Here is a 13,043-nt window from a genome sequence, read left to right on the forward strand (position 1 = left end):
TCTGCTTACAGTGTGCTATCTGTGGCCACAATGGAAATTTGTTGCAGTGCAGCACAATATGTGACTTCAATCTGATAATTAAAAGAATGTGAAAATTGAAAAGATTCCTCAGTCAGCCAGCAGCCAAATATGCCTCTCTTTAGTCTACAGTTTCACCTGGGCAGAATATTTGTAAAGAAAAGGTGAGAAAATACTTGTTAAGCGGTGAAAAATCGCCTGTTTTTTCCCCTCGTTTTGGCTACTTCATGCATTCATTTCTACTTTATTAAAACATGCTTTTGTTGGTAGTGTTAAAATGCATTTAATGTTGATAACATTAAGATAAATTCTAAATTTGTGCAGCTTACTGAAATGTTTATTACAGTGTTCATGTACATTTACTGATACTCACTTTCCATGCTAGTAGTTCTGAATCATTATATGTGTTTTCAAAGCCAGTAATGTATTCCTTACTTTGTTGTTGTATTTTTTACTTTGCTATTTGCCTAATTTCCATCTTATGATAGTGCAAGATTTTGCCTGCGTACACTTTTTAATATACTGTAAGACATAAGTAGTTTTACTCATTTAATTGGATTGTTTATACTGCATCATACCAAGCAGGGGGCTCTAAATAGTTGGCTCTTACCCGACTGTTTTAATGAGCAACAGTTTCATAAGCTTTGTAATGAGGACAAACTCACTGGAAAGTAGGTTGAGACAATGAAACTCATTTTTATGTCAGACATTTGCAGGTATTGGATGGCAGTAGCTCAGCTGGTCTGAATTTAATTAGCAGCACAGAGGGGAAGGATTCTTTGCCATATTATCAGGCTTCAGTGTTGTATTTTTTCATTGAGGTTTAAACTGACCTAAAATCAGGGTGAGATGTTACTGTGAATACTTCTTTTTCTTATGCCCACATGGAGTTCATGCTGACGCTAGTGGAAGTTCAGGTAGTTTATGAACAAAAGAGTAAGCCCTTTACATTTGAAGAGATAGAAATTGTCAATAATGCAAAAGATATATATGTACTGTAAGGTGAGAAAACTTAGTTAAAACCAGGATGCACACTTGAACCAGTTCTAGAGTGGCAGCAATTAATGCAGCTAATGAAGTCAGTGTCAGGAAGTCCCACATGAAGAAAATAGCCTTGAAGAGGTAGGAGTGGGCAGCCTGTGTTGTGTGTTAACAAAAACCACTATTAAACTGCAGTCTGTTTCTTTTTTTTTTTTTTTTTTTTTTGTAGAGCATCAGGTTTGTGATCATAAAACAGCGTAACTGGGTTTATGCCAGTTGCTTCAAACTTCAAACACAAGTTGTATAGTTTATGAGCAGTCGAGTTCCCAGTTAAACAATGGCAACTACTGTGGCTGGAATAAATTTCTCAGGATGTACTTGTGCTGTCATCGGGGTCAGGGAGATTGCTTCAGAAACCATGAGGTCAGGCCGTTATAGAGGTGAAATAACATATATAATGAAGGTCAACTTTTTTTTTTCTAGTTACATAGTATCTCAGACAATGGGGATATAGAGACACAGTAATTTTCTCTTCTAAAATAATATGGAGGTTGTATTGCAAGGCAAAGTCAGCTGCGTTTTCTGTATTATGCTGGACAAGGTTTCCATCATTAGGGAAGAAAAAAATAAAGTTATGTGGAGAAGATAATAGCCCAAGAAGTACCGTAGGACAGAGAAGAAGCCAAACAGCCCCTGGTTAAAGAAAAAAATAAGTGTGTGTGAGTAAGATTATTCCATTATTGTTTACTGTAGAGATGGCAGTCCCTTCCATGTATTTGTAGAGTAATTTTTATATGCCTACGCATGCTCTTCCAGTATGAGGAAGTCTGCCTAAGCGGTTTTAAAGATATATGCCTTAAGCTAAGTTTCTGTTACATACTTGCCTGCTATGTCTTTGCCTGTCAGCTTATCTTTTAAACTGTAAACTTTGTATGTCAGATGCTGTCTTCTTTCTTGTGAGCTACTCAAAGGCCTTTAGAGCTGCGCAGGGTTACCGGATTTACCAGAAGAAGAGTAATTTCTGTAGCAGGAGGACCCTCACTTTACATGTTATGATAAACATTCTTAGAGAATTTGTGTCTTTCTAGTTGTAGAGCAGAGCTCAGAAAACACTTGGTTGCAGCACTACAGATTTTCTTATCTACAATTTTTATTTTGTATTTCTCTGTCACTTCTTTCCTTTTAAGGTGTATGCATTAAAACTCACAAAATATGCATGGGCAAGCTCTATTTTATTACTTTTTTATTGTAGTACTATAATTTACTTTGGTAAATTCATATCCCTGTTTAAAGTGCCTTAAAGCAATTAAAACTTAGTTTAAATTCAAGTATTGTAAAATATACAGAGTATAAGCACAAAAAAAAAGCTGCATAGTGAAAATACTAGAGCAGGCTAATACATTCAGGATGCCAAATACTCAAGTATTAACAACACCGGATCAGTATTAAGGTTAATGATAATTAGCCAGCTTCATACAGTAGATATAACTGTGGGCAATATAAATGCATTGTTCTTACCATTAACAAAAGATAGAAGCATAACTTAACACTGAAAGAATTTGTAGTATCAGTTTTTGTAACACATGCCGTAAGTAATAAGGCAAATACTGACACTTAAATTAATCTTTTACATGCTGCTGTGAATCCAGCAAATACGGTATGTGGTTTTTCTAGATTCTGAGCCCCTGCAATCCCATTGACTTCAGTGAGAGTTTGTGACATCCATGCCTCTTAAAAATCCTCATTAACAATCATTCTTATCTTAATGCAATGTCTCATAATGTTATAAAGAAGTATGTCTGAGTTTGTATTTCTGTTTTTTCTGTGTACAGACACAAGATCATCTACTGTACTTTGTATTTGCCCATAGCTACTTTGAGTAGTAGTGGGGGATACTTCACGGGTATGGTAGAATTTTACTTTGAATATGTAGCCCTTATTTTGTCCATTTAATTTGAAGGAATAATAGTTGCACCCTGGCACAATAGTGACTTGTTATGTATAATAGATCAAGAGCATAACTTGCCTATCATGTTTGTTGGAAGAGGAATTTATGGAAGATATTTTAATACATATTATTATAATAAAATTAAATACCAGCATTAAAATGGTTGGTTGACTCTTAGATTTGAACAATTGAAGAGTATAATTTTATTTGCTATGGCTAAGAAAGCTGTAGTACAGCTATGTGTGGACAAATAAAAGAATGATTGATTTTCAGTGGAAATTACTGTTTCAAAATCAGTGGGACAATACGGCTACAATATTATTGGCTATTAACACTTTTAAAAACTTGTGTATAATTATGTAAGGGAAAGACATTTTTGCTCAGTTGTTGTCTGAAAAAAATTCATTTAAAAATACCAGCCACTTTGAAAAGAAAATTCTTTGTTAATAGTTTGTGTATTTTAAGAGCATCCCCGCAAGTAGTTTTTGCTGTTAGAAAGTGTTATTTTAAAATATATTTCAAGAAGTATGACAGTTGTGATGTCATTACAAGGATTCATCAGTCATGATATGTATGCAATACTGAATAATTAAGAGAATGAAATATGCAGTTCTCATTTCCAGAAAGAGAAAACGCGTTCTCTTTTACAAAGGCAGAATATGTCCAAGTATAAAGTTATAGTTAAAATTTTTTAATATTTGGTGAAATACTACAAAACAACAGCAATAATGAGAAAATTAAAGGGCTGCACCCAAAGTATAAAACTAGTAGAAGTTAGGTTTCTTGGAATCTTAACTCCCTTGCTCTTCTCCCTTTGTTTTTATTGGATTCATCAAAGTACTTAGTACGATTTTGTAGTTGTAGCAAGATAGGAGGCCGTGTAAGTCCATCTACAGTTTATTTCCAGAGCCCGTTGGAGATGAACTTCGGGTTAATTTGCTGTAAGTTAAGGTTTGATAGAAGGAATACTGCAAGATCTCCTCATTACCAGCCTGACTTCAATGTCAGGAAGCGTTTTCTTTTTAGTGTGTAAACATCCTTCATCCGTTGCTGCTAGATGGAGATCAAAGCGCAATGAAACAGATTTTTTCCTTAAGCGAGGGTTGTCCTTAAAGAAAGAACCTTCCCACTCTTTAATGACTTCATCCACTTTTTCTGTCCTGAAACAATAAAGCAAATGTATTTTTGATCCTTTAGGCAATATGAATTATCTATCTTCAGGACTGCTTTTAAAATGTAGAGAGAAATTGCATAATAAAGTGTCAACGTATTTTAGATGGGTACTGAGACACTAGAATTTTTCTTTTTTTCCACAGGTTCATTCTCCAGAAAAGCTAAATAAAAGGTGAAGGTTAATTATATTCTTGGTTTTGTACTTTTAAGTAGACATGGATACAAAACCACTGCTCCAAACACATCAGGCAGTTTGTTTCCAAGGAGAAAGTTTGGAATCCAAGCTCAAAAACTTAGCAAGAAACCGGAATTCCTGCATCTGAAAGCCTTCAAAATAGGGAGGAGAAAAATCTAGTTCAAATCCAAACCTCAGAATGTAGACCTACATGAAAATAAAAAAGAAAAAAGGGCAGAAGTAAAATATGGAGAATATAAAAGCCAGTTGATTCACAACTGTTTAGGGACTCAAATCCTATTGATTTAATCCTTTAAGTATGTGTCAGGATCCAGATCTAAAAGTCTGGCTGTGGGGGCCTTACTCAGGCAGAGTAAACTGCACCCAGTCAAGCAGCCACGTTCATATCTGACTGATAGTGTAAGATGAACAAGATTATGTATGAAAATGAGCTTTAGGTATGGAATGTGTATTGGTGGACCATATGATGGCATTAATTTTTAATCTGATTTTCTACATGTTTTCAACAGCTGATTACAGTTAAGTATTAGTGACATGGTACGTTATAGTTTGTTTTAAACATAACGTTAAATGCTAGTCTACAAAAAAGCTTAAAGAATCACAGCAGGAAAAAAAAAAGAATGAGGCAATCCAATACTATTAAAGCAATTTAAGGTGAATAATACATACTAACAGACTTTCACATGCCCACTTAGGAGCCAAGCTCTTCGTTTCCTGTTTGGTAGTTGGTGAAACATAGGAGTTTCCAAATAGCAAGTTAGAGCAGCCAAGCCTGAATTTATATGCATAAATTTGCCCCAGAGGGACTCACAAACGTAGTAAGGGCTCTTTTGCTTTCAACCTTAACTAGATGAATTATTCATAGTTTCATTCTTAACAGAAATAGAAATTACAAATCAGAAGCATCATCATGATATTGTTAGCTTATGAAGTAAATGGTAATAAAAAGAACTTTAAAACTTAATATATTGTTAAAACATGCCATTCAATCTACCTTCAAGAACTGTCACTTATTCTGGAGCTTCTTGGCTGTATGGGCATGATATTACAGATACTAAATAATGGAAAACTTGCACCTACTGGAATGTAATGCCCACCATTTACTTTCAATTGTTATTTTGTTAAATTCATGTTTATCTTACTGTACAGTGCCATGAGCTTCAGCACTGTCCTTCATCATATTTCCATCTAGGATTGCTTGTTTTGTCATCAGTTCCGCCTTCTCAGTTTCATGCTTCTTTACACCATCTGTAAAAGAAAACGCAGATATACTAGGCATGCAGAAGAATATGGCCAGGATGCAGGACCTACAGGTCTTTTTCCTCCTGCTGCATTGGAAGATCTTTTGTAATGTCCAGTAATTTGTCGGCAGTTAGGTACCTTCTTTAGGGCCATTGTTCCCTAAGGGAAAAAGTCTAAAAACTCACTTGAAGGCAGTGTAAAGGCAATCTTGCTAGTGGTAGGCTTTTTGTCATCCTTCTGGTCAGGTAGAGAGCAACGAAACCTACAAAAATAAAAATTATTGCAGTCATCTAGTAATGCTGAATTACTTTAATCCAAAACTTGTCTTACAAACAGCTATGAAAAATTTAAAAATATGAGAACTATGAGAAGTTCTGTTTGACTGTAGTAACTATTTGTTAGGATTTCTCATTCTGAGTATAGAGCTGAAGAAAGTTGCTGAAAATATCTGTGCAATTTTGTCATTATTTTCGGACAGTTTTTAGTCAGTTTGTTGTGTGCTAAGAAGAGTTATTTAATTTTATTATTACTGAATTGTGTGTATTTTCAGAGTTAGGAGCATTAAATCTGAAACTGACTCCCCTGTTGGGAGCCTTCTTACACAAACGTGTGAGGTTCCTGGACTGAAACCCTTCATTTTCTGTAGAAAGGACTGGGGGAGGCAATGTTCCACCGAAAGGTTTCTGAACCGCGTGCCTGGTTTTGTTACAGGACACCAGTGCTGAGTGCAAGACGTGATATTTGGCCTTTTCCTTCTCCTCCTTGTTGTTTACATTTGTATAGCTGCCACTCTCATGTCTACATTTCAAAATAGCGGTGTTTCCGTACCAGGGAGAGGGCAGATGTGAAGAGTTACAACCAAGGCAAAATGTCACTAGAAGGCATATTCTTAAATAGCATTCTAATGTGTGCCTTAACACACTTTGAGTGATACTGAGTAGTATGAACTCCACATGCAAGGGGTGTCTGCCATGTGATGAGACGTGAACTCCTCTCCCAGAACTTCACGCGTGTGGACTTGCTTCATCAGTGATCTGAGACAAACAGAACTCACGTCAGGCAACTAATGGGATACAAAGTCATGTATCCCATTACATCCCTCCAACATGCAGTGCCTCCAGTGAGGATGCAGTAAGTGTGCTATTAGCTGCGGTGCATCGTGGAGACACTCTGAGCTCCAGAAAGTGTGGACTCACTGAAGTTAAGTTACAATGAAACCATTTCTAAGGATTTTATACTGTATTTTTTTAATGACTGGTTAATGTCTTTACAATTCTGATGATTATTTCAATGAAAAGTTACGAAATGGATGATAAATTTGAGTACTTTTTCTCTAGACAAAACGTACCTGCTTTCTTCTTGCTCAAGCAGACTGCGATACGTTGCTATCTCTTCCTCCAGTTTCATCCTGGTGTTCAGCAGAATTTCATGCTCTTGAAGCTGTTTCTCAATACCTCTTCTCACTTCCAGTAGCTCTTTCTCTAAGCATTCAATCTCAGCTTCTAAATTTTGTAGTTGCGTGTGGTACTGCTGCTCTGTGGCACGCAATGAACGTTCCAAACCCTTTTCCTGCGAAATTTAACTCATAATAAGATTTGGAAAGTATATGTGTAAAGATCTCGTATGTACTTTTCATTAACAATCTGTGTATTTTTACATCAGTTCTTTTAAGAATATTCTTTAGGAACAGGAGTAAAGCTTTCACGATAATACTTTTGCTGAGAAATTTTCCAGTAAAATCTGTAATAATTTAAGATAAGATAAAAAAATGTAGCCTTCTGTTGTACCAGCAGTCCACTGCCATTGATTTTACAGAGCTCTGATTTTACCTCTATGGTTAAAACGGTATCTAGCGCAGCACTGTATGAAAACTGAGAGGTCTGTGGGCTCTTGCAGCTCATCTGTACTACTGAATTCAGTTAATCACTGACATATTTTATCATGAATGAATTGATAAATTTGGCCCACACATTCAAAAAAAGTTATAGGCCTGATGTGAATTGGTTAGGCAGAATGACCACGAGCTTCATGAGGGAGTATCATGCAAGTATCTGTTTGGCAGGCGTGAGAACATGCAAACACATGTATATTGAATGGCAGATCCTGAACCAAGATGTGATGCTCTTAAATGTGAGCAAATGGCCTGGGTTATTGCTTGGTGGTTGGTGCTCTGTGAGAGGAGCTGAAAGTCCACCACACAGCCTTGCATTTCTGCGTGTGTTGTATTTCCGCTGTATAGTGGGTGGGATTGTTACATAAACTGAATTGTGGAAAAGTTTACATCAACAAAAAGATGTATTTATCCCATTAGATTTTAAGTTTCATTTTTTGGTGCTTACCACGGCGTGGAGAGATTCAATTTCCATCTGCATATGGTGCCACTGTCGTCTCACTTCACAAAGCTCTGCTCTGGCTGCCTTTAATGCTTCTCCATCTTTGTCCATTCTTTTCATTGAAGCTTCTTCTAGCTACAGGGGATATAAAAAAGATAACAATATTAAAAAATAGTCAAATAATGAAAATAAAATAGATACATAAAAATATCTAGTTGGAATTTTGTTAGAGTCACAGAGATTTGTTAAAGCTAATAGTGATGAGTTACTATTTTATGTGCCGTGTAGATGGGAAGCCCTTATCCTGCTGTGTTTGATGGGAAGTCATTGGCCACATCTTTATCCCGAGCATATTTGTTATAGAGGAACTCCTGTACAAATTAACCAGTTGTACTGAGACCTTATTCACCTCTAGAGCAAATGGGATTCATTCATGGATATTAAAGGAATTGCAGTCAGTTCAAGCTTCCAGGTTTGAATAACATTCTTTGTTTTTAATGCATTTTTGATTCCTAAGAACAGTTTTAGAGAGAGGAAGCATTTTTGAGTGTTTGCATGAATAGATCACAATTGACAGTTGCTGTAATTATGGTTTTGCCTGATCTAGTCATTGACTAGATTTCAGATTGTCATGTGAGAGCAAGTACCTCCAGTAATTTAAATATGAACAGCATCTTTATCCAAATCAACAACTTGTCCCTGTCCACTAAGGACAGGTTATTTAAGATTTACCTGTCACAGGAAGGAAAAAATTGGCGTGTTCTCTGAGTATATGCTGTCACCCATGTTAAATGTGACAATTCTGAAATGAAGTGCCTGTTCTAAGCTTAATCCTGATCTAAAATATTATTTGAGATAATTTGCCATCCTTAAGGCTGAAGCTTATTCTTAAAAAGAATAGTCAGTCAACCACTGTATTGTGTTTGCAAGAAAATGTGGGGTTTTGGTTTTTTTAATCCTATTAAATGTAGTTTTTTTAAGCCAACCCTGAGCATGTGTGCGGTCATTTTAGATTTGGTCTCATCTGTGATTTAGATAATGTGCTCATGCATTTAACTTACAACATGATTGTTTTGCTTGTGAAAGTTATTTTTCCTTTTTGATTCTGAGTTTTACTGCAAGTGGTGAAGATGCCACAAGCATTTGAAACAATGCATGCGCTTTTGCATATTTCACTGCTGTATGTAGGTTCTTACGATGCCATCAACTCTAAGGAAATAGACTCTTTATTCAGGGCTTATGAAGCAAGTAAAGTTTCTTTTTTTCCCCTGTAACATACTGACCTACTGTAATTTTACCATCCTTTCGCTGAAAAATCTAGATTTGGCTAATCCACAAGTGAACACTCAGTATTCTTTGCTTATCCTTTTTTTGCCTGGATACTGCAGAATTTATGTGACAAGATTATATCAGTGCACATTGGCTGCTTTGTGCCAAACATAAATATAAACTTGGCTTAACTATCTAGTTTATAGCTGCTGTGTGTCACTGGATTACTGTGTAGATCAGCCAGATTGCAGCAGCAGTCTGGCCTGGGCTTGAAAAAAACCTCCACAATTTCTGCAATACCGAAGAAGTACAACAGGGTGATATAATACCTAATTTTCACCCTGAATTTCTTGATGTTTGATGGCCGAAAATTGTTTTGCCATTTTACTTCAAAGTTCAGTTGGGTTTTAGAGATGTTCTGTAAGTAAATCTACAATAGTAGCATTGCATGTGGATAACAGTTAATCAATCTATATGAAAGAACAAATTATATTTGCTGAAGACTATGACATAGTTTTACTGTGAATAGTATAAAATAACTTCTGCAAAGGTACAGTTTTCTTTAATGGAGGTGCTAAAAAATGGTAAAGCTTTCTGTATAGAATTGGATTCTTTACATTGCATTTGATTTTCAAGATTCTTTTTTCTGGGATAACGAACTGGTGCTAGAGGTTACCACGTCACAGCATATGGCATCATTTTTAAATCACAATATCACTGCTGCAGGTACAGAAAAGCATCCAGATGAATTACATAGCATTCGTTAGTGTGAATTTCATACCCTAAGCAAAATCTATTTCCTTATCTTCTAGCTCACATCTTACTGCAGTAAAATCACAATCCCTTCCCCGACAATATGCTGCATCGAAAAGGAAATACTGTACCTCACAGAGGCTGAGGGAGGAACTGTACAGACAGGGATTGTCTCCTTACTCGGGAAGGTGTATGTCTGTCTGCAGTAATTACCTGGGTCCTTGCTGAGGTGATGGTCTTTATCTGATTTCTGGCGCTGAGCGTTTCATACTTTGCCCTGCTCCCCCCGAGGAGCGGGGAGAGCTCCATCCCGCGCCCATCCTCCCCCCGGCTGCGGGGCCGTGGCGATGGGATGAGCCCTGCGCAGGGCCTTAAAGCCGCAGCGCTGCGTTTCTCGGGGAGCGCCGGACGGCCAGAGGCTGCCCAGCCTTCCGAACAGCGCAGAGAGCTGTCACCTGCAGCGATTAAAACAGTGATTCATCAATTCTGTGCTGAAATGAATACATCCAATGTCTTTATGTTTTCGTTACACTATCACTGTATTTTTTATAACCGCAAAAATGTGAGGTGAAGCGATACAAAGCAAAGGACGAAATGACAGCTGCATGGCATGGGACTGCAATGGCAGAAGGGAAGGCAACAGCTTCCCAGCAGTCCGCCTGGATTGGTGGCAGGGCTGCGGGAACGTGCCTTCACCAGGCAGTTGTGCAGCACGGGAGCAGGCTGTTAGGGATGTTACGGAATTTCTGTCCGTGAAGGTTTTTAAGACTCAGCGAGGAGAAGCCTCAGGTGGCTGACCTGATCTAGCGTTGCGGGCTGTCCCTTTCCCAAAAAGAGCTGGGCTCCTGGACACCCTCTCACCCAGTATTTTGGTGTTTTTATGGGCAGGAACACAAAAAGAGGGAGAGGAACCAGCACTGCTAGTGGTAAAGAATGCTGCGCGCCTTGTGGGGAGGGCTTTGGCCCTCCTTCTGCAGAGTGCCAAGTTCTGGTGAATTAATGCTTCAAACATAGCTATCTGCTGTCAGAAGAAGGGTCTGGTTTGTTTCTGAAGGTGTTCAGGGTGCCTCTGCCGCCTGTCAGGGTGTTCTGGTCATAGACGGGGCAGATCGTGGGAGATTGATGCACCTTTCCTAACAGCTGCCACGGAGGTGGAATGTATAGGTTGTCTGCTGTGCTGTATTTTCTGCAAATAATTCTTGATTCCCCGGCTCACTCTGGCTATTGCACGATCCCAGTGATCTTGTCTGCTAAGAACGGCTCTGACCTGTTTTTCAAAGTTTTTTCAGTAATGGGCAATAACAGATATTTAGTAAAAAAATCAGATTTCAGTAAAAACTAAAAATTCACTAAATAGAATGCATTTTTAGCCTCCAAATAAGAAAATACATCAGTAAAGCAAGAAAAAAAGGCAGTAAACTTTTACAAGACACTCATCTGTTTAGAAGTCAGAGTATTATACCACTTAAAAGTCTCCTTGTGTGCATAAGCCTTCCTTGTTCTTGGCTCTGTCCGCTGGCACACGTGAAAGGATCCTGTGTTCTCATTTTATTTTTGTTAGCCGGCTGTTTTTCAGCTGACCTGGGCTGAGATGAGAATGTTTTGTTGTCCACTATCTTTTCTACAAGTGTCTTAATTATTCTAGTTTTGTGTAGTGCTAAAACCAAAATATTGACAGTGTTTTTCATTGATGGTATGAGAACAGTCACATAATATAAACATTAGGAATCTATCAAACATAAGATATTATACCTTAAGACAATATAAACATTAATAGGAAGAGCTTATGTGTTTAAGCTAATAAGAACTTGAAATGTAATTTTAAATCTTCCTTTTTCTTTGCATTGCAATACCGAATGTTTACAGTTTGCTTTCTGTTCCCTGCGACTCAGAACATCTTCTGTTTACATAAGGCGAAGTCAAGGCTGTCTCATGTCCAGATATGGATCCAGAAATGTGTGAGCTTGAAATACAATATAGAGGTCTGCAGGGATATTGTATTTGGGCCCACAGCCCAAACTTTATGCATCAACAGGCGTCTATGGATGAATCTTCACATCACCAGGAGCTAACCATTTGCCAGTTGATAACATTTTTAAAAGCTTTTTAAAAATGAAGTTAGCACTAATGCTTTCTTTTTCTGTCTTTTTTTCAGGTGTAAAGGGAACATCTGGCTACAAGATCCCTGAAAGCTAAAGGTAGGAATTGTGTCTTTACTAGGATTTATGTAATTTTGACTTCTAGCTACTTTCAATGTTCATATTTTATTTCAGATGTTGGATTTTAGTTAACTTTCTAGTTCAGATACTGTGCAACAATTCTTTGGATTCTGTGACACAGCGTGATGCTGCTGTAGTCATTGCAAACGGCTTTGGTTCGCCTTTGGTGCTTTCTCGTGAGACAACAGCTGGAGCGGTTTCTAGATTTTACGTACATCAAAAGGGCACCCTAGGCAATTCTAAGCCATCTTTTAGATCATAATGTTAAATTCAGGATTAATGTGTGCGTAGGTAAACTGCATGATTGTTCAGTGGACATCTGCGTTGAATGGTGTGGGGAATAATGATTCCACACTGATCACGGTTGCAGTCCTTGACGTACGTACATTATTTCATAGTTTTGTGTATACGATTATTCTGGAAGTATATGTGCCTTTGGAAGAAGAAGATAAAAGAGACATTGTTCTCTTCAAAATGGAGATGCTGTCAGTAATGGGGAAGATGATTTGGTTTCAGGTTTTCCACATATGAAAAAAAAATTATGGATAGGAAAGAAAGGTGATGAATGTTGTCTTGTTTGAGGAAGAGAAAAAATTTCCTTCAGTCTATAGTCTTAAAATTTCTCTATAATGGTAATCTTGGTAATCATACCCAGCTACATAAACAACCTCAATTTGTCTGTTTCTAATATTATTTTAATTTATATTGTAATTAGTTTTAAAAAGTAGTCTGCAACAGTAAAAAATATTATTGCAATACATTGCATGTAGTAAGATGCATTTATTTATCAGCCCTGCTTTTGAAGGGTGAAAAAAAAGAGGTGTACTCGTGTTCCATGCTGTTAGAAAAGGAATTACTTCCTTAGGCTGTTGAAGATGGTGCATTTACTCAAGAGTTTTTGAAGTTGTTCC

The 13,043-nt window shown here is 37.3% G+C and overlaps 1 protein-coding gene across 2 annotated transcripts; it reads right to left on the reverse strand.

The window, feature by feature from the left end:
- Window positions 1-2,182: 2,182 nt before the first annotated feature.
- On the reverse strand, window positions 2,183-10,247 carry KRT222 (keratin 222). Of its 2 annotated transcripts, none has more exons than XM_009936196.2 (6): window positions 10,127-10,247; window positions 7,898-8,026; window positions 6,907-7,127; window positions 5,744-5,820; window positions 5,459-5,564; window positions 2,183-4,107 (listed from the first exon to the last, which is right to left on the reverse strand). In XM_009936196.2, exons 1-6 carry the CDS (start codon window positions 10,220-10,222, stop codon window positions 3,894-3,896), a joined length of 843 nt encoding a protein of 280 aa, XP_009934498.2. In that variant the 5' UTR covers window positions 10,223-10,247; the 3' UTR covers window positions 2,183-3,893. The 2 variants fall into 2 exon arrangements, with proteins under 2 accessions (XP_009934498.2, XP_075299709.1); XM_075443594.1 differs by having other exon boundaries at window positions 10,045-10,135.
- Between the last annotated feature and the right edge of the window lie 2,796 nt (window positions 10,248-13,043).

This window comes from Opisthocomus hoazin, chromosome 26 (genome assembly GCF_030867145.1).
Source record: "Opisthocomus hoazin isolate bOpiHoa1 chromosome 26, bOpiHoa1.hap1, whole genome shotgun sequence".
NCBI lineage: Eukaryota > Metazoa > Chordata > Aves > Opisthocomiformes > Opisthocomidae > Opisthocomus > Opisthocomus hoazin.

What these genes read in the sequence shown, in the direction of transcription:
- KRT222 (XM_009936196.2), bottom strand. Translation starts at nt 10,222, where the DNA reads ATGGAGCTCTCCCCGCTCCTCGGGGGGAGCAGGGCAAAGTATGAAACG. An exon ending in TTGAATCTCTCCACGCCGTG is followed by an intron (nt 7,128 to 7,897) that starts GTAAGCACCAAA and finishes TAAATTTCGCAG; the next exon opens with GAAAAGGGTTTGGAACGTTC. An exon ending in TGCCTTTACACTGCCTTCAA is followed by an intron (nt 5,565 to 5,743) that starts GTGAGTTTTTAG and finishes TTTCTTTTACAG; the next exon opens with ATGGTGTAAAGAAGCATGAA.